The 27511-nt window shown below is 35.9% G+C and overlaps 3 protein-coding genes across 6 annotated transcripts in view; 2 read left to right on the top strand and 1 right to left on the bottom strand.

The window, feature by feature from the left end:
- LOC147405312 (uncharacterized) overlaps positions 1-9469 on the top strand; it is a 55613-nt gene extending 46144 nt beyond the window's left edge. For 2 of the 3 annotated variants that reach the window (XM_086432988.1, XM_086432987.1), the window contains exons 4-16: positions 138-242; positions 440-511; positions 1901-2013; positions 2731-2871; positions 3644-3712; positions 4656-4743; positions 4853-4924; positions 5019-5119; positions 5677-5794; positions 6212-6271; positions 6390-6500; positions 8990-9114; positions 9189-9469. In XM_086432988.1, coding sequence (XP_086289114.1) covers positions 138-242; positions 440-511; positions 1901-2013; positions 2731-2871; positions 3644-3712; positions 4656-4743; positions 4853-4924; positions 5019-5119; positions 5677-5794; positions 6212-6271; positions 6390-6500; positions 8990-9100 — 1161 coding nt within the window. In that variant the 3' untranslated portion in view covers positions 9101-9114; positions 9189-9469. Of the gene's footprint in view, positions 1-137; positions 243-439; positions 512-1900; positions 2014-2730; positions 2872-3643; positions 3713-4655; positions 4744-4852; positions 4925-5018; positions 5120-5676; positions 5799-6211; positions 6272-6389; positions 6501-8989; positions 9115-9188 lie in introns of those variants that run through there. The other variant, XR_015175843.1, reaches the window with a different exon arrangement.
- A 583-nt stretch (positions 9470-10052) lies between these two features.
- LOC147405311 (uncharacterized protein At4g14100-like) lies at positions 10053-11975 on the bottom strand. Its single transcript, XM_086432986.1, has 2 exons — positions 11427-11975; positions 10053-10324 (listed from the first exon to the last, which is right to left on the bottom strand). The coding sequence occupies exons 1-2, from the start codon at positions 11902-11904 to the stop codon at positions 10122-10124; spliced, it is 681 nt and encodes a 226-aa protein (XP_086289112.1). The 5' UTR covers positions 11905-11975; the 3' UTR covers positions 10053-10121.
- Positions 11976-14329: 2354 nt separating this feature from the next.
- Positions 14330-26431, top strand: LOC147405310 (ribonuclease TUDOR 1-like). Of its 2 annotated transcripts, XM_086432984.1 has the most exons (17): positions 14330-14490; positions 15731-15888; positions 16923-16997; positions 17111-17224; positions 17335-17439; positions 18498-18704; positions 18855-19070; positions 19153-19260; positions 20129-20299; positions 20870-21067; positions 21166-21528; positions 21624-21854; positions 21939-22127; positions 22634-22711; positions 22816-23010; positions 24946-25323; positions 25965-26431. In XM_086432984.1, the coding sequence occupies exons 2-17, from the start codon at positions 15739-15741 to the stop codon at positions 26151-26153; spliced, it is 2967 nt and encodes a 988-aa protein (XP_086289110.1). In that variant the 5' UTR covers positions 14330-14490; positions 15731-15738; the 3' UTR covers positions 26154-26431. The 2 variants fall into 2 exon arrangements, with proteins under 2 accessions (XP_086289110.1, XP_086289111.1); XM_086432985.1 differs by lacking the exons at positions 24946-25323; positions 25965-26431 and adding an exon at positions 23068-24905 and having other exon boundaries at positions 22816-23031.
- The last annotated feature ends 1080 nt before the right edge of the window (positions 26432-27511 follow it).

Below are 27511 nucleotides of genomic sequence, written 5' to 3'. Positions count from 1 at the left end.
CTTTTGTTGCCCCATCCATCACCATAGAATCAGTTATGTTTTCTCATTTGTTTTTTGGAAAATTATCGGGATGGATTTCTTATTGGTCTTTCTTTTTAAATGTTAAATGTTGTTTTTTTGTTTCTTTTTAAATGCAGGTGATGGATAAGAGCAATTTCAAAATAACTACTCGTGATGAGATTGAAGTTGCACACGCCGCACAATATCTCCTAAATCTTCCTATCACAGTAGATGAATCCAAGGTGTATACAATATACAATATATCTGTAGTACTCCATTGTGCACATGTATGGGTGCATTATCATCATCCTCTACATCTTATCCCAATTACAGGGAACAAACACACATATCGTTGTTGTTAAATGCATATATGAGAATTTCCATTTTGACATGAGATGTTTTATTATGTTCCTCAAAGTAACCCTACTATTTTGTGTAGCTTGACAACAAGCTTTTGAAGAGGTATTTTGCGGAGCATCCTCGGGAAGATCTCCCTGATTTTGCCGATAAGGTATTCCTTTAAAACTGATTTTAGAAGCTTGTAGCATCATGATGTTTGATTGCTTTTGGCATAAACGGGTTATGAGGTGCTTGTTGGGCCTGCCATAAGGATATCTATCTCACTTAAGATTACACCTGCCCTACATCGAGTCTCTTTAGGAGGCTAATATAACATTTTTTGAGTCTCTTGTTTATCTGGTGTAAGGTATTCAAGGATTTTAGAGGGGTACTTATTGAGGATTTCTTGGTAACATGGGATAGGGTCTGCTGTATCTCATCCTTGTAGTAAAGTTTGTGGGTGTTGCTTTGTATGCTTAGCCGGTCATCTCGATCACTATTTTAATGAAATATCTTTACTTACCTCCCCTCCAAAAAAAAAAAAAAAGAAGTGCTGGCACATTTGATTCCATCAGCTAAGAGTTATCCTAAGCCAAAAAATTTAACTGAGCAGGTGACCATAATTACCATTTGTACTGAATTCTCTGCTACATATTTCTAAGAATATAAATAATCAAAACCAAAAAACATCCATGCAAATCCTTGCTTACAACATAGGGTTGGCTGCAACACCTTCCTTCCTCTAGAGTGCACATTCACTCACAGAGGGGTTCACAACATTAGAAATTCCTCATCACCATCAAACATTCTTCTCTCCACCCCATTCTATGGCCCCACCGATCATTGCCAGAAAAATAGTTTTATGCACCTGAGTATAGCAGTCCAGGTATTTGGTTGATGGCATCTAACCTACAACACCTGTAAGTAGTACTTGAGCTCTTTGCTACATCTCTCAACTTTTGATCAACCAATTGGAATGTTTCTAACATGAGATATCTCCATGGTGGGGCCCATAAAATTGTGGGTCCGTGTTCTCTGTGTGTCACACATATTGATTAAGCAGATATTAGGCCTTTATTATGATCTATCCTACAGGTTCCTTGCAACTTACAGGTTCCTTTTTTACTAATTTAAAGTAGTGCTGAATTGTCCTTTCGACTTCATGTAACATATGTGGGGAGGGAAAGAAGAAAAATAGAAAAAGGCTTGCTCATCTTTATGAATAAAATAGTAAAACACTTGAATCATGTTATAACATCAGTTACAAACAGTGCAATGCAACAAATTTCTCAATGTTGATGATTGTGCCATCTGATCTTCTTCTTCTATTTTAATTTTTTGGATGGATAAAATGGACTTGAATCCACGACCTCAGAGTTGCTTTGCAATGTGTCAAACCAACTGAGCTATGGGTCTAAGCCCATTCGATTCATCTGATATTATTTTTATATTAAAATACTTCTGTGATCTTTCTTTCTACTTTTTGTGTAACTTTAAAGGTATTATTTCATATTATATCTTTGAAACCATATACTAATATGGATGCATGGTACATGAAAAGTACATAATCTTCCGTCGAGGCATTGGAATTGATCGCACAACCGATTACTTTTTCATGGAGAAAGTGGATATGATCATTGCACGTTTATGGGCATGGCTTCTTAGAGTGACTAGGTACGTTACTACTTAGTTTGTACAATAGAATATTAATTCTTCTCGGGATATTAATGAAAGGTTATTTTTCTTGGGATTATATTAGAGTAGTTTTACATATTTGAAGTGTTCATAACCTTGCTTGTTACCCAAAAAAAAGAGAGAGCATAAGATATTCATTCTAAAATTAGTTAAAATTTGAAATGTTACACTTACAATATGGTAATTATTTATCTTGTATTGAACCTGTAATTTATGGTTGTGACACCACCGTCCAATAATTGAGCCAAAGGTTCAATCCCTAGGTTCTATATTGGGATATATAAATGTTCTCTCATAAGTCATAACCAAACTATATATTTATAAATTAGGTCTTACTTTAGAAGGTAAATGGATTTTTTTATAAGTATAAATTTATTGATTAAAATGATATTTACAAAGGTAGTTGAGAAGAACTACCTGGAAGTAAAGTAATAACAAGTACAGCTCAAGAGGAACATATAGAATCCCACCTAAATAGAAACTTTTCAAAAAATATCCTTTTAAACTCAATGAAAAGTTTGCTCCAAAGAAATAACAGTCCCAAAATAGAGATTAAGATGTCATGAACTGGATAATATTTCTCATAACTGTTACTTGATTTTATACTGAATCCTGTTAGAACTATATTTTTATTGATGAAAACTTCTTAAGCAAGTTCAACTTACCCCCTCTTTTGTGTGGTTATGGTGCTTTCAGACTGCAACGAGTTCTGTCTAGAAAACAGAGTACACGACGCCGGAACGATCCAAAGAAAAATGACGAAATATGCACCGATGCAGATGCAGATGCAGAAGATCTATACGTCGAAAGAATTAGAATAGAAAATATGGAACTCAGGTTCTCATTTGCATCTCAATGATTGAGTTCTTAATAAATTACTATATTAACTCATATTCTTCATGATACTCAAGGATTGAATGTTGGGGCATTTATCAGTCATCAACGTCAAATGAAAGGCATGGGATCATATTTGTGGAGAAATGTTTTTCCATAGAATTGAATCATTAGTGTGTGCGCTAGCGCGCTAGTGAAATTGTATAGATACATTGATCATTCAATCTAACAGAAAATCTTGTCCCATCTATTGGGGGTAGGCTACATGTCTCTTGTTTCACCATTCTAAACAAGTGACATGAATGTGTGCAAATAATTTCTTCAAACCTGTACCATATCATGGGGCACGTGCTTGCCAATCTAATGGACCAAATTATGTCTTCCATCTCATGATCACATGGAGCAAAACATGATTTTGTTTTCTTCCTACAGATCATATAAAAAAAAGTTAATTTTGGATGGTAGAAACATCCAATTATTCTGTTTTTGGATATGCTATCCACTAAGTGAGGCCATAATTTGGGTGGTCTGGATCATTCATCAAATGCACCTCTTGTATGTATGGTAGAAAGCTTGAGTGAAGTAGGCATTCTTCTATATAAGCATGCATCATGGAAGGTGACACCCATATGCTGCTTTGTGGTTTCATGTTCCAGTCCAAAAATGTGGTACATATTGTCCAGTGCTTATTGTATTTGGAAATATTTGCTTATGAAAACAATTGGATACTGAGTGGAATGAATTCTTATGACATCCATATTTTATGTTCCTCCAGTGTTTCTAATCTGCTTAGCAACATCACAATACAAGAACCAACCTTTGACAGGATTATTGTGGTATACAGGTACAGGCTCTTTTCTTTAATTATCATTTTTGACATTCAATGAATGGTTTCACTGAAAAATAATAATTTATAACACATACCGTAGTATTTTACCATGGAGATTGACAATATGTGATGTTGTTTGGTGAAAAAAGAACTTTAAACGATGCACAATTTTTTGTTTTTTTTTTAACTTGATGTAAATAAAAGAGCATTTTCTGCCTGAGGAAACTAGGACTTTTTGAGAAGAAAGGAGTTCGGTTTGTTGAATTTTGTGTTATCTGCCTCCGCTCTCAGGAGTCATGTACTCACATATCGTGCCCAAATTCGACCCGTGACCCTTTTATATTCATAGTTCTGCCTTCTTCATCAGATTGATCTTTTGGGGTAAATGGTTGTCAACATGGTATCAGAGTGCTAGGTTCGTATAGGTCACGAGTTCAAGTCTCCTCGAAGGAATTTTCCACCCTTATGTGGGTGAGAGGGAGTGTTGAATTTTGTGTTATCCGCCTCTGCTCTCGGGTGTCACGTACTCACGTATTGTGCCGCAATTTGACCTGTGACCCTCTTATATTCATAATTGCACCTTCCTCGTCAGATCAATCTTTTGGGGTAAATGGTTTTCAGCACGGTTTTCCCTAGCTACTCTATATAAGTGCTGCACATGTGTAGGCTGGGTCATGTTCACCATTCGATGGGTCTACCTAGGATCTTTTAAGCCAAAACCAGCTATCAAATAGTTATAATCATCCAAGTGTTATTTTTTGATGCAGAAACATTTCAAGATATTCAAAGTTACCTGTAGATTAGATGGTTATGATCATCTTGGCTGATTTTTGACCTCGGATATTTCCTTGCTAGTATTTATTGAATGATGGGTCCTGATCCTCAGTTTGCGCTTCGCATATACAGAAGATTATGAAAGTAATTTCAATGATGTCTGACTAGAATGGTAATTATACAGGCAAGCAAGTACCAAATCCAAGACAGAGCGAGGAATATCTGTGAAACATTTTAGAAACATACCCATGGCTGATATGGAAATAGTTCTAGTGAGTTATTGGCTACTTCCTTTTTGTCTGTTATGCATGCAAACTTTTCTGCAGATTCTGTCGTACATTTTATGTTAACTGAGCACCTGATGTTGGAACATTCTGATAGCCAGAGAAGAAAAATCCGAGCTTAACCCCGATGGACTGGGTCAAGCTCCTTGTTTCTGCTGTACTTGGCATGGTCAGTGTCTAATATCCTTGAAATCCTAAGTTTTTTTTTTTTTTTTTTTTTTGGCAACTTATGATGGTGCACCTGCCATGGCTTGTCTTTCCAGGTTGCTCTTGTTGGTTCACTTGAGATGCCTAAAGCTGATATTTGGGTCATTATGGCCATCTTCACTGGACTGATTGGCTATTGTGCTAAAATCTACTTCACGTTAAGTATTGTTTATTTTTTTAGGATGGATTTGGTATACTTCTACAGCTAGTTTACCGACCAATACTCATTACACACATGTTGGAGGAGTTGCCACAAACTCCCCATATCTAATGATTGTAATATCCATTTTGGAGTCCTTTAAGGGAATTTGCCATACTCTTTATCTTTTTTTTCTTTCTAGGCATGCAGGTTAGTGGTCAGCAATTAATGGACGAAGGTGGATTTTGAACCTGGGTCATGATATCAACACTCACAAACCCTACCAACTTAGCTAAGTTGGCACCTTAATACTTTTTCTGTCCTTTAATGGTATATATAGGACGGGTTGCAATCATTAGATCAGAATTTTTTTATGCGGGACATCTCCTTGTTAGACACAATGTTTGGTGGGTCCACCTCCTCCCTCTGCATTTGTACTGTGTTGTGATGCAATTGGTAGACTGTCCTAATGGTGTAGCCCCGATGTCATAGAATTTCTTTTGGTTTGTTATTTTAATTCAAAGTTCTTGAATTACTAATTACTAACATGGATAAAGTTCCATCCACTGTTGTAGGTTTCAGGCAAACATGGCCGCATATCAGAATTTAATCACACAGTCCATGTATGACAAACAATTAGATAGTGGGAAGGGCACGCTTCTTCATCTGTGTGACGACGTGATTCAACAGGAAGTAGGTACCAAGCTGGAACAAAGCTTCTATAGGATACATTGGACTGTGCTAACTGCTATATCAATCTATAGGAAACATTTTATTGTTTTTAACTTGTACATGACTTGCCAAATTCCATACCAATTTGAACTCAAAGTAGGACTGTACATGATTTTTACAGCAAACTCGCTTGGTAATAAATGTAAAAGCTCCTTTACAATATATTATAATTAGTTTGATTTTAATTGAAGGCCTGAGCCCTTATTTCAATTGCATGATGTGCTGCACTATGACTAACGAGTTTATGGGTTCAATCCCGACATAGCACCAAAAAGAATTTATTAAATAATATTCTTGAATAAAGTGAAGCACTTCAACCTCAGTATAATCTTCAACTTTCTGGCATATGCTTACTATTTCTCATAATTGAATGTGCAGGTCAAAGAAGTGATTATTTGTTTCTTTATATTGATGGAACAGGGTAAAGCTACGACACATGTATGGATATCTCAATCTTTCCCGTTTCCTTCTTTCAATTGGCTAGTCTCTATAGAGAATTCACATATGAATTGTATGGAGCTTTACTTTCTTCTTTTAATGATTGTGTGATACATAGGATCTCGACCTTCGGTGTGAAGAATTAATTAAAGAAGAGTTTGGTGAGAACTGTAATTTTGATGTGGACGATGCCGTCCAAAAGTTAGAGAAGCTAGGCATTGTTGCTCGGGTGAGTTTCACATATATATTTCTTTTCCTCTTTTATTTAAAATGAAATCTCATGTATTTGGTTAATGACCTGAAAATTTCAGACATCTTTGTCACACTCACACACATCATCATCACATACATATAAATTGTTGGCATTGCTACTCCCATGGGCTTTACCCATTGAAAGGGGTTCTACAATGGCTGCTGCGTAAGTATTAAAAGTATTAATGACGGCCTTCTATCATACTCCATTACACTTTGTGTAAATAATATTCATAATATAATGGCCATTCTTAACCTTGACCACCCCCCCTCCCCCTTCTTTTCTTTTAATGTATACTATTCTAGAATTTCTATTGTTGTTTTATTTGGAAGGCAAGTGGGTGACAGTGAGTTTTGAACCTAGATATGTGGTGTTACCATGCAGACTTTACCAGCCAAGTTGGTAAAATAAGCTAGGGCAAAAAACCCAAATCTTGGGCTCAACTGTGAGCCCTACTTCTCCATTCAGTTTTATTTTTTTTCTTCTAAAGCCCACATATTTTGTTTAATCAAGTGTGTTCATATTAGCTATCAATACCCCAATCCACGTCCCCCCCCTCTCTCGCTCTTTTAGAACATTCAACTTGCACGTTCTTTCTAACTGGTGTTATCATCAGTTGTTGCACATGACCAAACCATTTCATTTGACTCCCGTAGTTTATCATTAATTGGGGCTACTCCTTCATTTTCATAATTCATTCATTTCTAATTTTACCTTTCTTAGTATTTCTACTCATCCATCTCAACTACGCTCAATCTGAGTATGTTTCTTGATTTCCCAATATTCAACTCCACAAAATGTAATCAATCTTATTGTCATCTTTATAAAAAGTTCTGTTTAATTTGATTGTAATGCCTCGGTCACATTGTATTCGAGAAGCACGCTGCCACTTTAGCCATTCACCTCTATTTATATAGCAAAGCCTTCCTTGACCTCCCATCTTCATGGATAATAGAACCAAGGTAAAGAAAATGATTGCTTTGGGTTATTTCCTGGACATAATTGTGCCTCTTTATGTGTGTGATTATTAAGTTTGCTAGCTTTGCATACTTATAGATTTGTGTTGATTCCTATGGTCTCTTCGACTAAAATTATGTGAACCAATTGCAACGTCTATCTTCTCTCCCAATACCCTCAAAATTAACTTCGTAGGTGCTTTGTCATTTGCTTTCTCTAAGTCAATAATTGACTTCTCAGCATAAAACCAAATTGTGCTTTGTGCACAAAATAGGAAACGGTCTCTCCAATGCATAAATGATTGGGAGTTCACATTTTCATCATCCTTGGTAAAATCCAATCCACCGCGGAGACATTCATAAACCTCTCAACTGTAATTCTTAAATGTATATTTTTTCACAAAAGAAAAAATTAATAATGGTAACATTTTCTTTTTTCTCTAATGATCTGTTTCATATTATTGGAGCTAAAGTGAGCTTGTAAAAACTTGGTACTCTCTTCTTTTTGTGATTGATAAATCTGGCGGGGTTTACCTAACCCCGGCTTACTCACCCCCAAAAAAGTTACGTCCTCCAGAAGCTCAACATTGTGTTTGTCAATACTATCTTTCTCAGTTTTAACTGAGTTTGGTGTTTTATGTGATCTTCAAGTCAATGTAGAGGAAGGTGCGAGGGAGTGTTTATGAAGAATTTTTATTTTTATTTTTTTTAATCTTAATGTAGCTGGAAAGATCTGGTCAAATCCCATGTGTCACCCCTTTCACCACCCACCCTGCACTCCCTACAATAACAAAAAAATCCTTCAAAGACCAAGTTTGGCTAGGTCTTTGATTATTCTAAGGACATACATGCTTTCACCATCCCCATCCACGTTCTTTTGGGTATACTTTCACTTTTTTAATACCTTCAGCTTGAATATTTCTTCTAATTGGGAGGATAATTGACTTTCATCGAACACAATACCATCTCGGTTGACTTTCAATTATTTTTCCTCTGTTAGAGCTATTCTTACATTTTCTCAAATACATTTAGTTTTGATTTATCTTTTGTAGTCTTTCCACTCATCCATCTTAACATCCCCATCTTTCCTACACTCAATTTATAACTATCTTCTTGAGAGCCCAACATTCAGCTCAATTAAGCATAGATGGTCTCAACCTCCGTCTAATAAAATTTTCCTTTTAATTTGATGATTGGTACCTCACATAGTATTTTAGAAGTGTATATCCACTTTAACCATTCAACTCTGATTTTATGCTTAACATCTTCCTTAATCTCTCCATCCTCATGTATAATAATAGACCCACTTCGGGATATTTCTAGGCCACCAATTTTTTGAGCCTATTACACATTCAGTCTTGAAGTAGGATCAGATTTTGAATCCAATGAGATCCAAGAAAAAAACTAAATTAAATTAATAGTGAATCCTATGTAGCTAACCCATTCAAAGCAAAGGCATTCCCGACTTCATCTCTCTTTTGACAAGAAAAGATTAATTTGTGAATCCAGGATTCTATTGGACGATTTTACTGCGTGAGTTTAAAGCGTGCTAATGAGATCATCGGCCTCACCACTGAGGAAATGGTGATGAAGGCAGAGCAGGGTACTATAACTTCTTGATGGCATGTTCAAATGTAAGCTTCATGCCTCTTCTATATGTATTTTAAGCATTTTCAAACAGTGAATAATCCTTAAAAATGTCAAACAGGCACTAATTGCACTTTGTGGCTCCTCAAGATTTGCCATCTCAAGAATTGCATCAGCAGTTCAGGTTGTTTATCTTAAATTCCTAATATATTTCATGGGAGCATGTCTGTAACATTGTGAGATGCTGATTATTTGTGTTTTTACCTGGAAAACGCCATGAGGGCAGTATTGGTTAGTTCTTTGTAACCCTATTTTTATTTATTTTAGTGAGAAATAGTATCGTGTGTATGTACCATGGGTTTCAATGGATTGGAACTGAAGATTGTTCTCAGCTCTGGTTTATATTGATTTCGGCTTCTGTTATAAAAAAAATTCTCTTAAAATGGCTTTGGTTCTCGGTTTTTATCAGTTCCAATCGGTTTTGGTTCTCAATTGGTTCAATTCCAATAAAATGGGGTCCAGAACTGCCCTACAGGTTTCGGTTCGATTTTTATTAAATGGGTACCCATTGACACCCTTAAACTGCTTACACAAGCTTGGATTTTTGTTTGGTAAAAATAAATTTCCCTTGTTAGATAAAAAAATCATAATACCCTCATGTGAAGTACACCTTGATGTTTTTAGTCCTTCAAAAGGTAAATACTTTGTTTAGATCCACTAATAAAATAACATTAAAAATTTGATTTAACATTTAAAATTAATTTTTTTTAAAATTGTGGGATTAAGACTTATTTAAATGTTTGTATCTTTTTTCATGTTCATAGTGATCGAACACTGTTGTTCCTTTAGTTCCTTTCATATTGAGTCGTAAATACTTGGTTTAGATTCACTAATAAAATAACAAAATTAATAATAAAAAATTAGAATCGAATCATCATGGGAACACTAACTTTAGTGGTGAAGTGGGATTTAAGACCTATTCAAATAACAAAGAAGCAAAACCAATTCTTTATTTCTCGTATAGGAAATTAAAGGAGAAAAGTAAGAGTTCACATTAAATTGCTCCAAACCCCATTAAAGCTCTAAAACCTTTCTCCATTAAACCCCTCTCTTCATGTTCATGACCCCCACTAACTACAGATTCGAGATTTTGCTTATTTTTTTCTTCCTTCTTCTCAAAACAGTATACTGGGGCTTGCCATTTTGGATCGTCAAGCACTGCTCCCACCTCAAATGTCATCACATGAGCGGTCCTTCCTACAAATATCACAAAAACAACAACGAAGAATTAGTTGAAAGTGTTGCAGAAAGTGTAAGAGCGAGAATCAAAATAACATAAACAGAGAACAAAGGATTTACATGGTTCAACAATTGCCTATGTCTACACAGGAGAGGGAGATCAATCCACTATCAATGATAAAGATCAGTTACAAGCTCTCAAACCTCTTAATTCTCTGAACTATAAGAAACCTCGTAGAGCAATCAAGGAATAATTCTCTCACAATTTTTTTTTTTTTTTTGTGCACAAATTCATAAAATTCTCCGAATAAGAGCCCAGCCAATGAAATCAACGAATCAATGAATTAATTGGTGATTCATTAACTAATCCCAAAATATATATAATTTTTACCTTCACCTTCAAAATTTTAAGATCTTTTACATTGAAATGTTAACTACAACCGTTGTGCTAGAGTGACCTCAAGATTGGATCTCATATCGCACATCTTGACATGAAAGTGGATAGGAACCATAGATGCTTTTCCGCCTAATCTTGAGGTCACTTCAACATTATTCTAACTATAATTATACAAAATAGGGATTTTAGAGAGGTTGATGACGATGCATTTTCATAAAAGACAATTTCTATATTTTTCAAAAAGTTCCCTACTTTCTCACCAAACTTTCAGTTAACAAAATTGAAGCTCCACTGAATGATTAGGTACTCCAAACTTCATTACTATAAACAAAACCCTAACCTGAAAATACATATAAGTTCCCGAGGCTTCCTTTCTTGATCTAGTCTCTTAAAGCCCAACTCAAGATTATGTACAAGGGTTTTAGGGTTTGAATTTGTGATTAAAATCTTGAGTGGTTATTTCTTATATTGTTCTCCTTTGATTTCTTAGCGAAGAAGATTGTGTCTGTTCGTGGACATAGGCATTATTGTCCAACCATGTAAATCTTAGTGTTCTTTGGTTTGCTTCTTAATTTTCTTTGTAATCGTATTGAATAGGAATCTCCAAATTCACAAAACTAGTAGACATATTAAGCACAACAAAGACACCATGAAACAAGAACTGAGTCAACTCAGTGGGTTGAGCAAAACCAAATTGATTATTTATTTATTTATTTATTTTACCTGTGTAGAAAACCCAATGGACAGGTCTGTTGGTGAGAACGTCCTCATAATACCAAATGAATTCAACCTTCTCCCACACATTGCAGAGGAACCCATCGATGTACTGTTGCCCGAGATAGTTTGCGCCATCTAACCAATTGGGCCGAAGGATCCCGACTTCAATGTGATTCGAACTGCACTCTTTATTGGAGTCCAAAGTGTAGAGGAAAGTGGTTCCATTGTTCCATTCAAGGTCGTATTGAAGCTTACCGAGTTGGTTCTGGATGATGTTGAAGTTTCGACCGTTGGGCCAATCGTACCAAAGATCGATGATTTGGTATGATCCGTTGTATTCCATGACGAGTATGGAGTGGAATTGATGGGGCCATGAAGTTGGAGTTGGAGTTGGAGTCGGAGTTGAATTTGATGGGATGAGGAGAGAGAAGATTGAGATGAGGAGAATTGAAATGGAGATTGGTTGGGTTGGAGGAGAAGCCATTGAATTTGGATTTTATCTCAAATTCTCAATAGTAGCAAGAAAGAAGAGTCATGAGGACAAGTGGTGGGTTCACATTTATTCTCTCTTTTATGATTGATGATATGGTTGCTAATTGAAATGACCTAATTACCCTTGTCTTCCTAATTACCCTTGTCTTCAATTTCTTGGACTATTTATAGAAGAGAAACATTTTCCTTAGTAACTTTAGTAGAAAAGAAGAAAAAAATAAGTAAAAGAAAATCCTCGAGTCACTTCATATGACACTGCGCTCAACACTGTGCTGATGTGGTAGTGTGCACGTAACCATAAATTACCATGTCAATACAATGTTGAGCACATAGGAATTCACTCTAGAATGGCTCATATGTAAAAGTTAGATGGTTTCATATTCTGTTTACGTAACTTTGTTCCTATCTTCTGGCCTTCTACACCTCGGGCTACAAGTCGTCGTTCACTTTGGTTGCTGACCCAAAGTGTTTTTTCTTTCATACTTTGATGTTATAATTGACCTCTCTAGTTGATGTCTTCGACTTTCGTCTTTGATCTTCAACTTTCATCCTTAGTCACGTCTTGATTCACTTTCAACTTGTTGCTAAAATGACTAGAGTCCCCCTTCTCCTGGCGAGCTCGGTCCTCCTTCTTTGCTAGTTTTGGGTCAAATGTCTCCCTATAATCGAAAGATTTGACTTTAAATTGCATTCTTTTGTTTCCTTCTTTGGTTGGTTGATCTCCCTTCATCCCTTCCTAACTTGACACTTCCCTTTTGCCTTTTGTGTTGAGCTTCTCTCATGTTTGAAGGTGGTTTGACAGAACCAATTTTCCATTGGGCTCAACCTAATTCCTTCAACTTTTCCTCTTTTTGGGTTGTGAATCAGAATCTTTTTGCTACCTTTAGGTTTCCATAGTGACAAAAGGTGAGAAGATAGAAGGATGGGGCCTCAATGAGGGGTATATCAAGGTTCCTCCAACGATCTTGTCAATACAGTCATGTACGAAAGACAATAGATAAACAAAGAAGATGACAAATAGTATAATTATAGAGCAAATTATTAATATCTTTCTTGTCTCTTTTCTCCCTTCCTCAATCAATCCTTTCTATTGTTCATGATTTGGTTTATATAGACAATTACTCAGGGACATATGTCACTACATAACTAACCCGAGTGTTTTAAACTTGAGTGTTTTGGGCTATGAGCCCATTGCTTATTAATGGGATTGAACTAGATGTGTAAATGTTGTAGGTTTATTAAATGCAAAGCAAAATATCTTTGACCTATAATATCCTATCAATTAGAATCAAATCTTTGTTTGAGTTTATCTTCAATGTGCTTGATCCTTAGGTGATACCTTGGTTTCATTTATGTGTTGTATGCCTTATTATTAGTGTGTTTAAGGATTGTGATCTAAGCTCGATTTATGTAGAATAATTTTTAAGTCTGTTGATGAGTCATTTTTTTGTTCTACTCTACCTAAAATTATTTCCTACTTTGTCCTCTAGGTATTTCAGTTGATATTGTGTTCTATGCTTCTAGGATAAGAGATAATCTACTACATGATTTAAGTCTTTCTAAATGGGCCCTTAATTTCTATTTTCTTGACATTGTTCCTATCATATGGTGTGAGTAAAATGACCTCCACGTAAATTAATTTTAAAATATAGAAAACCTTAAATCATGTATAATGCAAAAATAAATCAATTCTGGATACCTATGAGAAGCATATAGAACTTATTGGTTCCATTCCTATTGATTTGGATCCACATTAGACCCGGCTCCAAACGCCAGGTCTCGTATTTGGATCATGGCCATAGGACCCACTTACTAGATCTAGAGATCACCTAATGAATCTTTCTTTCCTCCACCCTTTTTAAAATTCAACTAATGGAAGGTATGTTTTGACATAATATGCAACGTGTCCTATGAAAGAAAATTGAAGTTGGATAGTTATCCAACTTTATGTAATACAAGATCCATACTTTGAACAAGTGTCAAATAAAAAAGTCCACGTCTTTTCGCACTTTTATGTGATAAAAAACACAGATTTCCTAGGGATCAGTGCGTATTTAACAAGTATTCATCTTTTCGAAAATTGAAACATTCAATTTTAAATTGTTGATCTCTATGATTTATGTTGAAACATCTACATCGGCATCTCGACGATTCATATTAAAACATCGAGATTGATGATCTACAATCTTTGATCTTGACGGTTGTAATTTCACCTTGGTACGGGTTAGACGCCAAAAATTTACTAAATAGACCCATCAAGTTATGACTCAAAAAATTGGTGTTATTTTGAAAGAAGTCCATCTAGGTGTGCATTAAGTAATTTTCCTTTGTGTTTGTTTCCTTATTTGAGGTAAAATAACTAGATTGACTATGATGGTAGTTTAAGTTATATTACGGAAAGAAGAGGGTATCTTTAGTCTTTTATTGTAATGAGTAATCAACTAAATTCCCAGTATCTCTTCTTCTCATATTAATTTTGGTGATCTAAAACAGACCGAGCTTTGATCCATTTTCGTTTTCTCTGATCGATCAAAGAGACTCCTCGTGCTTCTTCGGGTGTCATCTCGACCTAATCGAGGTAATTCGTTTTTAGATCTGTTTTTCTACCAAAACAATTTCAGATCTGCAACTCATGTGTAGAAAATAGGCGTTTTTTCTCATTTGTTTGGATCTTCTCTAGTTTTTGATTTTTTTTGTTTTCATGCCACTGTATATCGATCCGCTCGATCTCACCGTCTCTGTTTTATTAAAAATTAGATCTTTTCTGATATGCGTTGAAGAGTAGATTGATCTAGATCATTTTGATTTCTTACTTTAGCTGGGATTGATCGAAAAAATTCCTAAAAATGGCTCAGTTTGTAGGATTTCGTTAAGATTTATGTAAAGTTTTGAAATTTTCTTTTGGTAGAGTCATGTTCGATGGATCTGATAATTCAACAGTTTGATGTTCCTCTTCTGATTGATTTTAATGTCTTTTCTCTGTTTTATGTTCTTGATGCTTTATTGAAATGGAGTTATTAGTGAAATGGAGTTATTTTTATTTTGTTCTCAAACTGTTGTTTCCTGTGATCGGATTACTGAAAGATACCATCTTTGCGACGGATATGTTAATCAAGTTAGTTTGAGAATATATGACGGTAATAAAGAGATATTGAGAATTTATATTTTATTGGATGTGGCCTCGATGTGTCAATCTTCTAGTACCAACTGTTTGAGATCTAATTCTCTATTTTGAAGTTTTTATTTCCTGCATTTCCCTTTGTGCTGTACTATTTTCTTTCAAGGATCAGGCAAAAGTAAATAAAAGGAAAATGGAAGAAGAAAGGGTCACAAAAAGATTACTGAGCACCATGGTTTTCATGAGAGTTGATTCATCCAAGTCATCTCATCTTGGACAAATCAAATCATTTAAATGTGTTCAAAATTATCTATTAATATATATACATATTTATATTGATGTCCATATTTAAATAATTATGCCTTTTATTATTATAAGGTGGATTGGCAGATGCTAGGCACAAAATCTTATTTTTTGTATAGATAACAATGTTTAAATAATTAAAAATTAAGTACTTTATAACGAAAAATACGTAACCTGTTTGTCTCAGCTGATATTTTTAGAAGATCGGATGAGTCATCTTGGATCTCAGGGGAGTTAGTGTAATGGACTATTCAGATTGACTATCTTGCTCCGTTGGCTCAAAACTAGGATACTCTCGTCTGAGTCATCTTTTAACCATGTTGACCTCTCTGCTCCTTTTCTTTTTTAACATTTTGATAATATTTTATTTGGATGTTCTTTTTTGCATGGATTGTAGCTGTTTGCATGGCATCAACCACTGTGGCCTCAGGATGGTTGAGAGGAAGAGTGAAGGCTGTGCCTTCTGGGGATTGCTTGGTGATTATGGCAATGACTAAAGCAGAGATCCCACCGGAGAAGACTATTACACTGTCTTCTCTTATTGCTCCCAGACTGGTATGTTTAATTCCAGAAAACTTTTATCTCAAATTTCAACTGACCTGACTATGCTTTAATTTATTGTATTTTCGTTATACTTCGTTTCTCCACCAGACTGTTCATGAAATCTTTTCGTCTTTTGTATTATTTCTAATGAAAAGTTTATTATACCTTGCAACAAGTTGAAAAAAGAAAAATGACAGACAAAAAAAAAAAAAAAAACTGATGTGTTACTTGCTGAGGAATGATCATTTGAAAATTTTCATTTCAGACTTCTTAAGTTGTCATAGATATATTCATCATATACGAATTCAATTATTTCTGGACATGGTTTACTTTCAATATTTTGTTTTTTTCCCCTCTTTGGCGCTATGTGCTGTGGCATTTTTTGTCCTTTTTTGTAATACCCATCATCTGATTTCTTATTGTGCATTCAACTTTCATTTGTATTTGTAGCTCACTCCATTTTGATGGTACTCTATTCATGGCTTCATGCTCAGTCCCCCCCCCCCCCCTTAATTTATTTTTTTGTTTCATATATATAACAAGTAAAAAAAAATTTCAAGAGAGCAAAATAAATTATAAAAGGGTTAAGGAAACATGGATTACAGTGGAAACTGTATGCCACAGCCAAAACTCCTTTATGTACTCCTTTAGCTAAACCATTCACTTGATCATTAGCTGACCTCAAGATGGGCAACAATAAGATGTTCATGGATAAAGCAAGATTCCTGATGCCTGAGAGTTCCTGAAATACCCAAGTTCCCCCTCAAAGCTAGCTTGTAGCATTGCTAGTGCCACCATCCACTAAGATTTTAAAGTTGAACTCTTTTTTCTTAATATGTTTGTAAGTCAATTTGATATGATTGACTAAGACAGAAACCTTGGTTGTATAGAGTTACATGGATTTTCTCATTGTAAATTTTTGTTTTCATTCGCAATTTTAACATTACGTCAAGTGTTCGTTTGAGATTTTCTACCCAGCACAGTTGCCTTATACTTGTTGCTAATGCTGACTGTTCAATTGAGTTGAATGTTTGCTCACATCGTAGGCCCGAAGAGGTGGTGTTGATGAGCCTTTTGCATGGGATAGCAGAGAGTATTTGAGGAAGCTCTGCATAGGGAAGGTGCTTTGTGTTGAAACTTCCATCTTCATGTTGCACTATTGCTATTCTTCATTCCAGAACAAGGCGATCACTCTCATTTAATTCCGGTAATGATGTTCTCTTGATTACTACAGGAGGTCACCTTCAGAGTAGATTATACTGTACCATCCATAGGCCGGGAATTTGGTTCTGTTTTCCTTGGTGATAAGAATGTTGCGGTGCTGGTTGTTTCTGAAGGCTGGGCAAAGGTCCTGCCTGTTTTCTTTCTGTACATCTTATGAACTTCATCTTTTGATTTCTTTCCTTCAAATACAATATAACTTGGTTTTTTTGAGCTGAACGAATCTCATTCATGCAGATTAGGGAGCAGGGCATACGGAAAGGAGAAGTGAGCCCTTTCTTAGCTGAGCTGCAGCACCTTGAAGAGCAAGCTAAGGAGCAAGGTTTAGGCCGTTGGAGCAAGGCTAGTCTACATTTCCTGTTTGTGGTCTCATTCAATGGAAGTAAATTAGAAATAGTTTTAAAACCCCACCTTCGTCTATATGGTGATCATTATGGGTGTCAATGGGTACCCATTTAACCGGAATTGAAAACCCCGGTTCCGGATCCCTTTTTATTAGAACCGATTAGAGCTGGCTCTAAAATGGAACCGAACTGATAGGAATCGGAACCGTTAGGTTCCAAAATAAATAGAACCGGAACCGAACCGCGGGTACCCGGAATCGATTAATTTTGTCATTTATTTCCATATTATAGAAGATTTAAAGTATTTTTTATTTCAAAATAAATGCAATGTATATACAATTCTTCAATTTTTCGTATAAATTATCAATTGAAGCTTAAATGAGTTATTCTTCTAAAAATTTATTACTTTTAACAAAGATAAATTTTTTTACTTTTGAAAAAAATCATTAATTTGTATCTTTAGAATAACAAATTATTAACAAGTTAATAATTTTGATGATAATATGTTAATTTTTTAATTAAATTTTTTGTTATAATGATTTGAAATACTTTTTTTCTCATTCGATTCTTGAGAACCGGAACCGATGGATACCCGTGATTTTTGACGGTTCCGGTTCCAGTTCCATTTATTTTGGAACCAGACCTGGAACTGACAAGACCCGGAACTGGACTAATATTAATGGTTATGGTTATAAGTTCCTTAGGAATCGAACCGGAACCGACCCATTGACACCCCTAGTGACCATGAACTCCATTTTCTTTTGAGAAAAAGGATGTGTTTCATTGAGGGGCTTGCTTAAATGTGCTCTTAGTGGCAGACATCCTTTCTGACTCTTGGGGTTTTCTTGTCTCGTATCTATCAAGCAAATTGACAGCATTTGCGTGTTTGCATGTTATACATCTTTGTACTCTGAATGGGATTCATTAGGCTCTTTCTAAAGCGGGCTAAGTTCTTCACTCTTCAGAATATTTAACAGAACCTTATTGAAAGGATTTTAGCCTAATCACAAATCTAGCATTGCAAGCTTATCTGCATTTGTTTTAATCCCAAAGCAGGTACCCGGTGCTTCCGAGGCATCCATCAGGGACTTACCTCCTTCTGCCATTGGAGATGCTAGTAACTTCGATGCAATGGGTCTGTTAGATGCAAACAAGGGCAGGCCTATGCAAGGAATTGTTGAACAGGTTCGTGATGGAAGTACTGTTCGAGTTTACTTGCTCCCAGAGTTTCAATTTGTTCAAGTATCTGTGGCTGGAATCCAGGTAAAAGACCTCAGTATTTGATCACTATTCTTTTAGTTCATGTACAATTTATACCAGAATGTGTTAGTTCATGACTTCTTGAAATAATTTCATCCATGCCATACCTTGGAGTATAACTTCATATGTTCATAACTCATGTTTTTTAATTAGTCCCCATCCATGGGAAGAAGGGCTGTGGTAGAAGCTGTTGTTGAACCTGAAGTTACCTCTGAAGAACCAAATGGAGAAGCTTCTGCTGAACCTCGACCCCCACTAACTTCAGCACAGAGACTGGCAGCCTCTACGACATCTTCTACTGAAGTGACCCCGGAACCATTTGGGAGGGAAGCTAAGCATTTCACAGAGATTCGTGTTTTAAATCGAGATGTGAGTGGCTTACTCTTTTCAGATTATGCCTTTTGATTCACATGTTCTGCGTATGGTCTAAGCTTTGTGGTGAAACGTGCAGGTCCGTATTGTACTGGAGGGTGTTGACAAATTCAACAATATAATTGGTTCAGTATATTATCCGGATGGTGATTCAGCAAAGGATTTGGCATTAGAGCTTGTACAAAATGTATGTTCTTGGTTTCTTCCTTGTGAAAGCATGATTAAGATCAAAGAAAGCCTATGTTACAGATTAGTTTGAAGATAATTTTCCTGGAAAAATGTTGGTTTCCTTATTTTAATTTTACGTTCTCATTGAGTATAGGTTTCTATTCCTTGAATTTATTTTTATAAACTATAACTATTTTCAGGTATCTTTTGCAGGAAGGCCTATGGACCACTAATAAAAAAAACTTATACAAAACAAAGAGTTTTCGTTCTTGTTGGATTCACAACATTTAAAAAAATAAAAAAATTGGTGTTAATTGACGTTTCTTTAAGGCCAAAAGTATTTTCTTGAATACTAAATGCAGCAAACTAAACAGAGCCTTATTGGGAGAAAAAAAACACCGTAAGTAGACTCTTCTGCACATTTTCTGTCGGCGTGGGTGATATTGCTCTCTTATCATTTCTCCTGATTAGTTCTGGAAAATAATGCAATTTTTTCTTTTCTGTTTTTGAGTTTGATGATAATCATCTCTATCGTGTGTTCCAGTTCTTGTTTTCTCGTAAACTCCTTATATTATTTATTTATTAATTACTCCTTATATTTTTTCTGAGACTGTTAATTCTTGATTGTTCTTGCCTTTTTGGAATATTGTATTTTCACCCCCCCTGTTACTTCTTTTGTAACTATATTTACTTCTGCATGGAATCTTCCTCACAACTTAATGCTATAAATTCTATGCAATTTCTTTCTAATGCCATTACATCTTTTCCATGCTTTGACAAATGTTAAATCTGATGTTTATTCTTGTCACTCAGTCATTATATTTATCATCAACTGAGTATTCCCCATAATTTCCAAGATACCATAATATTATTCCCTCACCATATAGGGGCTAGCTAAATATGTGGAGTGGAGTGCAAATATGATGGAGAAGGATGCCAAGCGGCAGCTTAAGGATGCTGAACTTCAAGCAAAGAAGGACCGACTAAGGCTTTGGACAAACTATGTACCACCTGCAACAAATTCAAAGGCAATTCAAGATCAGAATTTCACAGGGAAGGTAAGTGTCTATGTCAAGCGATGCTTTTGACAAGGGCTTAAAATGGTCGGGTTCGGGCCAGATATGAATATATCCACATCCTGATCCGTATCTGACTCGGATCTTATTAGCTAAAACCATATCTGAACCATATTGCTTTCACTAAATCCGTATTGATCCGACCGAATTACTTGATTCGTGTCGGATAATTTTGGACTGGTCAACATTTTTTTTTGCTATATTTCTTTTCTAATTGATATATTATTCTATTCTACTATAATAATTCATTTATTTTATAAGAATTCATGTTATATTAAAGTAGTAGATAAAAGATGTTTTGAAAAACATAAAAATATACTTTTCAAAGCAATATATCATTTGGATCTAGGGGGATATAGGGATGAATCCGTAGCTGACCCATTTTATTTATTTGGATCTACTCCAATGGTCAAACCCGCTAAATTCGGATCACTTGAATTTTGGATAAAATCCAACCCATTTTATACCCTACTTTTGACAAGCATATTTATGTCTCCATTAAATATGCTTGTACTTTGTGTTTCTCCATGTTTGTTTTTTTTTTTTTTTCAGGTGGTGGAGGTTGTAAGTGGAGACTGCATCATCATTGCTGATGATGCTATCCCTTATGGTAGTCCCTTAGCAGAACGGAGAGTCAATCTTTCAAGTATAAGGTCTCCCAAGATGGGAAATCCTCGCAGAGATGAAAAACCTGCTCCTTATGCCCGTGAGGCAAGGGAGTTCCTAAGGACACGTCTTATCGGTCGTCAAGTATGTGTCACTATTTTTCACGCCATTCTCTATACAGCTAATTAATTGCATCAATTTGGAGTAGACCTAATTTTTTGTTGCATTTAATGTATTTTCAGGTAAATGTTTCAATGGAATATTCTAGAAAGGTCAGCATGGCTGATGGACCTGTACCCGTAGCTGGCTCAACGGATTCTAGGGTTATGGATTTTGGATCAGTTTTCTTGGTCTCACCAACCAAAGTTGAGGGTGATGACACTACTGATGGTCCACCTTCTGTAGATAGCCAAACAACTGGGGTGAATGTTGCTGAGTTGGTGATTGCCCGTGGCTTTGGTACCGTCATCAGACACCGAGATTTTGAAGAACGATCAAACTATTATGATGCCCTATTAGCCGCTGAATCACGTGCCATAGTTGGGAAGAAAGGGATCCATTCTGCAAGGGACCCTCCTGTGATGCACATAATGGATCTGCTAACGGTTAGACATGTGTTCCTTATGTGGAGTTCCTTCTCTTTTACCATAAAAATAAGACTTATTGAGATCATTATTTTGTGATAAACTGTCACTCTCAGGCATCAGCGAAGAAAACGAAAGATTTTTTGCCATTTTTGCAACGAAGTAGGAGGCTGCCTGCTACTGTGGATTATGTCCTCAGTGGTCATCGATTTAAATTGCTAATTCCCAAGGAAACCTGCAGCATTGCCTTCTCATTCTCAGGAGTTAGATGCCCTGGTCGTGATGAGCCTTATTCAGATGAAGCAATTGCTTTCATGAGAAGGAAGATACTGCAGAGAGACGTTGAGGTATCACATTCCTCTATTAACCTGAGATTTTCCATTTTTTTTTTTTTTTTTTCACTTCTTGTAATAGTTTACATTTTTACGCAGATTGAAGTAGAAACCGTGGATAGAACTGGAACTTTCTTGGGATCATTGTGGGAGTCAAAGACCAACATGGCTGTGAAGCTTCTGGAAGCTGGACTGGCAAAGCTTCAAACTTCCTTTGGTGGTGACAGAATTGCAGATGCTCACCTTCTTGCGCAGGCTGAGCAATCAGCAAAACGGCAGGGTTTGAAAGTATGTAAATCTATCTACGTTGGGGTTGGACCTATGTTACCTGATTTGTGGGTTTGCTTGGTTCGAATTAGGGTTCTTCACTCGAGAATGAACCCGGTTCGTAGGGTTAGACAGAGATGACGGCATTGAAGTTTGAAGTGATGAGTAGGGTAAAAAAAGTTTGAAGATATCAGATTTTGGACTAAAAAAACCAATATTTTTTTATTTATATGTTAAAGATGAGGGTATTTGGTCATTTTTAATTAGTCTATTAATAAAGACCAAGGTCAAAGGGGCATACTATCAATTTGAAATTTTAGGAGGATATCTCAAATATTATGAACATGTGGAGGGGGATGTAAAAAAGTTAAAAGTAAAATAGAATTCGTTTTGATTCGCTGCATTTGATGAACCCAGAGCAAACTGTACCATGTACTGGTTCGGTTCCATACTAACGAATTAGATAACCGTGGGTAGGACTAATAGTTCTTTTTACAGATCTTCATATTAGATATTTATTATTGCAGATATGGGAGAATTACGTTGAAGGGGAAGAACTTTCCAATGGTTCAACTGCTGAAAACAAACAGAAGGAAGTGCTCACGGTACTTAATGAAACTAGTGCATGATGTAGGACTCTAGGACTGTATTTTAAATCTGTTATTGCTGAGTGAGTAACTTTTTTTCTTTGTGAATTTTTCTTATTCAGGTTGTGGTTACAGAAGTTCTGGGTGGTGGTAAGTTCTATATCCAAACGGTTGGAGATCAGAAAGTGTCTACCATACAGCAGCAGCTTGCGTCATTGAACTTACAAGATGCTCCTGTAATTGGTGCTTTTAATCCCAAGAAAGGTGATATGGTACTTGCTCAGTTCAGTGCGGACAATTCCTGGAATCGTGCCATGGTAAAAATGACTCATTTAAGATCCTCACTTCAATTGTTCATTGTTATACTTTTAAAACTAGTCTCTAAGCATTAAGAGCAACTCCAATGCACTCTCCAACTGTCGTTTTGGAGAGCCAAATCCAAAACATGTCTCCAACGCACTATCCATCTCTCTCCTCAAAATGAAGAGTGAGATTTTCACTATCCATTTTGGCTAGCAAGTTTGGGCTCTCCAATCCCCCAACTGTTATTTTAGAGAGTTATTTTAGATTTTAGGGGTCTCCAATGCACTAGTCATCTCCATCTCCATTAAAAAAATATTTATGGATAGTCATTTGGATATCACAGTTGGAGCGCATATCCCTTGAATATCCAAGATGACTATCCATAATGGAATGGCAAGACATTATCGGCTAGTCATTTTAGATATTCCCCTTGGAGTAGCTCTTAGAGAGGAATGTCAATATACTAAACTTTGTCTTCACCCTATGTTTCACTGAAGCTAACAAATCAAATGTTCGAGGAAGTTTAATTTTAGATGGAGTTTTGTAAAAATTCTCCAATTTAGAGAAGTTTAGCAAATTATTGCAAAGTGTAGAGAAACCCACTGATATTGTAGGAAATGATACAACAGCAGACATCATGACAACATTCAAAACTCATTATTATATAACACAAATACGACATTGGAATAATACATGACGACTAAAGGGATTCCCACACCTAAAAGCTTTATTTGAAAGTCTGGGATTTGAGAGCCAAAATTTGTATTTAATTGTTTTTAAATGATGTCATTTAAGTAAATGATGTTTAATTAGATAATTGATTAGAGGATATTGGGGTTTTCTACACATTTTTTTTCTCTTATCCCTTAGAGTCCAAAGATAACAAATAAATTTTTTGTTGATGTAGCATATATTCATAGATCTATTGTATTTTCATATTTTTAACACTATTGTAGCTTAGATGTATGAAAGAAACATGAAATTACAGATAAACTGAATTTCACCTACGAACAACTTCAAAATACACAGCTGAGGAGTGCTTGATCTATGTGATACTTTTGATTCAAGAACCCTTTATAGAATAGAGGGATTTCTCACTTACAAACCTCCTGAGAGCCAGTAAATGGAAAAAAAACACATGGGGGGTAAATATGCTTTTGAAGACTTGTAAGTTTTGATTGCCAATGATACAATTGTCCAAAATATTACATGTAGATATGCTAAATGAATTAGGTTAAGTTTGTTAAAATTTTGGCTAATTTTAATATCACGTACACTATTTGATGAACAATTTCCACTTCACCCACTGAGGAAAATAGCTGAACAATAGGCTTCTCTGAGCTCTCTCCTGAGTCCTGATTATATATTTTTCTTGGATAGTTATACACTTGTGGGGGCTCCCCACAATGAGTTAGGGGCTTAGGGCCTTACTTCTCTAGTGGAGACGAGGAATGTGGCCTTTGATGTGGACTGTAGCATATTGATGGATAACATTTTGGTTGGACCATGGCCTCTGGATGGTCAAATAAAAATACGTGGAGAGACCACTAATAAACTTATGAATTTGAGGTTGATTATCCTGTCAGTGAGATTCTTGGCATTGTCTATATAATAAATGATTGAATTGGGCAGTCTGTCGAGCACATCCATCTGTTTATGCATATAGAAAATAGGTCCCTCCATCCATTGTGAATCACCAACCATAAATTTTTTGTTTATTGTCTGGTTTCCAATAGGATTACTGTGTATTTGTTGTTCTTCTAATATTACATCCAAGTGAGAAAAATGATGAAGTTTCACATTGCAAAATTTAAAAAAAAAAAAAGTGAGTAATTTTTAAAAGTTAATTTTCCAGTTTTTTAGAATAAATAAAATATTATTCAATTACATTTTGATTAGCATTTCCATTATTCTTTATCACGACTAACTTATTTATCTATTGTATAAAGATTGTAAATGCTCCACGAGCAGCTGTAGAATCCAGAGATGACAAATTCGAAGTCTTCTACGTTGACTATGGGAACCAAGAAGTTGTTCCTTACAGTCGGTTGCGGCCACTAGATCCTTCAGTATCTTATGCACCTGGCCTTGCTCAGCTATGCAGCCTTGCATACATAAAGGTTCCAACCTTAGAGGAGGATTTCGGGCAAGAAGCAGCCGAGTATCTAAGCGAGTGCACACTAAATAGTTCCAGAGAGCTGAGGGTTATGATTGAAGAAAGGGATACTTCGGGAGGCAAAGTGAAAGGACAGGGAACTGGGACCATCCTTATTGTAACTCTCGTTGATGTGAAAGCTGGTTCCAGTATCAATGCTTCCATGCTAGAGGTTTGAGCACTCATCCTTCGTTTTTTTTTTTGTTATATAAGAAGTTTCAAACTAAAATTACTAAACTGCTCTTAAATATTATACTAAGATCGTGGGTCAATAAAACATCAAAATAAGCCTTAAAACAGAAATCTAAATAAAAACTAAAATATACTCTTCAAGCTTTGATGTCCCCATTACTTCATGATTTTTTTTTACTGGTAGAAAATCTTGCTTTCTGAAAACTATCATTGCGAAATACCATCACCACAAAATTAGTAAGGCTGCTGAATCTCTTGCTCCATATCCTCGAACACAAGGGTACTTTCATCGATTTGTCATGAGAAGCTTTCTTTATATTTTACAAATAGCATCACTCACCTCATCAAGTTTCTTGTCGCTTTTCTTTTTCTCTCTTTGAATTCCGGCTTTTGGGCTTAGACCCATAGCTCAGTTGGTTTGACACATTGCAAAGCAACTTTGAGGTCATGGGTTCTAGTCTAGCTTACCCATCCAAAAAAAAAAAAAAAAGAAGAGTTGTGAACTCACTGATTGATTTGGAATACGGTAGTATGCATTTGATGGGAACAAGTCGGTACTCATATTCATTAATTTGTCTGCCTTTTTTTTTTAACACATTTTATTTATTATATTACTTTCAGGAAGGACTTGCGAGGTTAGAAAGAAGGAAAAGGTGGGACACCAAGGAAAGACAGTCGGCCATCGATCAATTGGAGGAATTCCAGGCCAAAGCGAAGCGTGAGAGGCTGAAAATGTGGCAATATGGAGACATCCAGTCGGATGATGAGGACTCTGGTCCACCTGTTAGAAAAGCTGGTGGCCGCCGCTAAATCTACAACTCCAGTAGCCTCAGAAGAGCTAAACTATAGGCATCGATCACAAATACTGTTAGGAAAATAGAACGGATGCATGTTTGAAACTTGTAGGGAGAGAGTTAAATATTTTGTTTTCTTTTTGTTTTAGACTTTTGAGATGAGGGATTTTGTTTTCTGATATAATCTATTAATAAGGTGGAACTCCGCTTCTCTGCCAAATCCTTGCAGAGATAACATAGACGGTTTTCTTGTGGAAGTGAAACTGAGTAGATTATTTATTGGTTACTTTTTAAGTGTCCTTGTTATTGTTTAACAGCTTGTTTTATGTTTCCATGGTTCGAAAATCATCATATCTTGGTTGAATTCATGACCTAGATGAGACAGGAATACATAGAGAATCCCATTTCCGCTTCTCCTTTTTCTTCGTCTGTTCTTCCATTTCCTTCTATTTTTTGGTTCACTAATGGAAAAATGTCTCGTTTCATCCAAAATAATAGTGAGATGGCTTGTCCGAGTCATCTTGGTATTGTCAAACCAAGATTGAAAACCCATGGACCTTCAATGATATGGGATGGTATGCTCTCCTATCACACCTTAACTTTATTTGTATGGATGGCTCACTGGACAATTTCAGAATTGTCATCCAATTATATGTTCCAGATAGTTTTTCACTGTTCTTATTTGTGAAAATATGGAAGGGTCCTGTTAACGGGTTCCCTTAGGGCACATGTTAAATTGCAGTTAATACACTTCGAAAATTGAATTTCCTACCAAAATTACCTTTAAAAGATTTTATTTTATTAAAAATACTCTCAAATACTTATTTTCAAGGTGTATTTAATGCAGTTTAACACTTATTTTCAAGTTGTATTTAATGCAGCTTAACGTGAGCCTTTGGTTAGATGGAAGGTGATTTGTACGCCCAAGAAGAACGAGGGGATAGGGGATTAGGGGACTTAGAGTAGCGAATAGAGCGTTGTTAGGAAAATGGATCTGGAGGTTTGGAGAGGAGAGGAGTAGTCTATGGAGGAAGGTCATTAAGGCAAAGTATGGGGAGAGGAGGCTAGGTTGGTATAGTGGAAAGGCTAAAGAGTCTTACGGGTGTGGTGTTTGGAAGGGGATTCTTAAAGTGAGGGAGGATTTTAACAAAGGGATTAATTTCAAAGTAGGGACGGGAGACAGAATTAGATTTTGGGAAGATAGCTGGTGTGGCACATCTCCTCTGGCAACTCAATTTCCGACATTGTACACTTGTTCTATTAAGAAGAACCGTTCTATCCAGTAGTGTTTGATTCGCATCGATTCCAATCCTAACTGGGATTTGGGGTTCAGGAGAAATTTTAATAATTGGGAGCTAATTGAGGTGACATCTT

This window comes from Akebia trifoliata, chromosome 3 (assembly GCF_017979445.1).
Source record: "Akebia trifoliata isolate Shusen 1 chromosome 3, ASM1797944v1, whole genome shotgun sequence".
Classification (NCBI taxonomy): Eukaryota; Viridiplantae; Streptophyta; class Magnoliopsida; order Ranunculales; family Lardizabalaceae; genus Akebia; species Akebia trifoliata.
The sequence above is the reverse complement of the archived record's forward strand: the minus strand, read 5'-3'. Positions and strand labels throughout refer to the sequence as shown.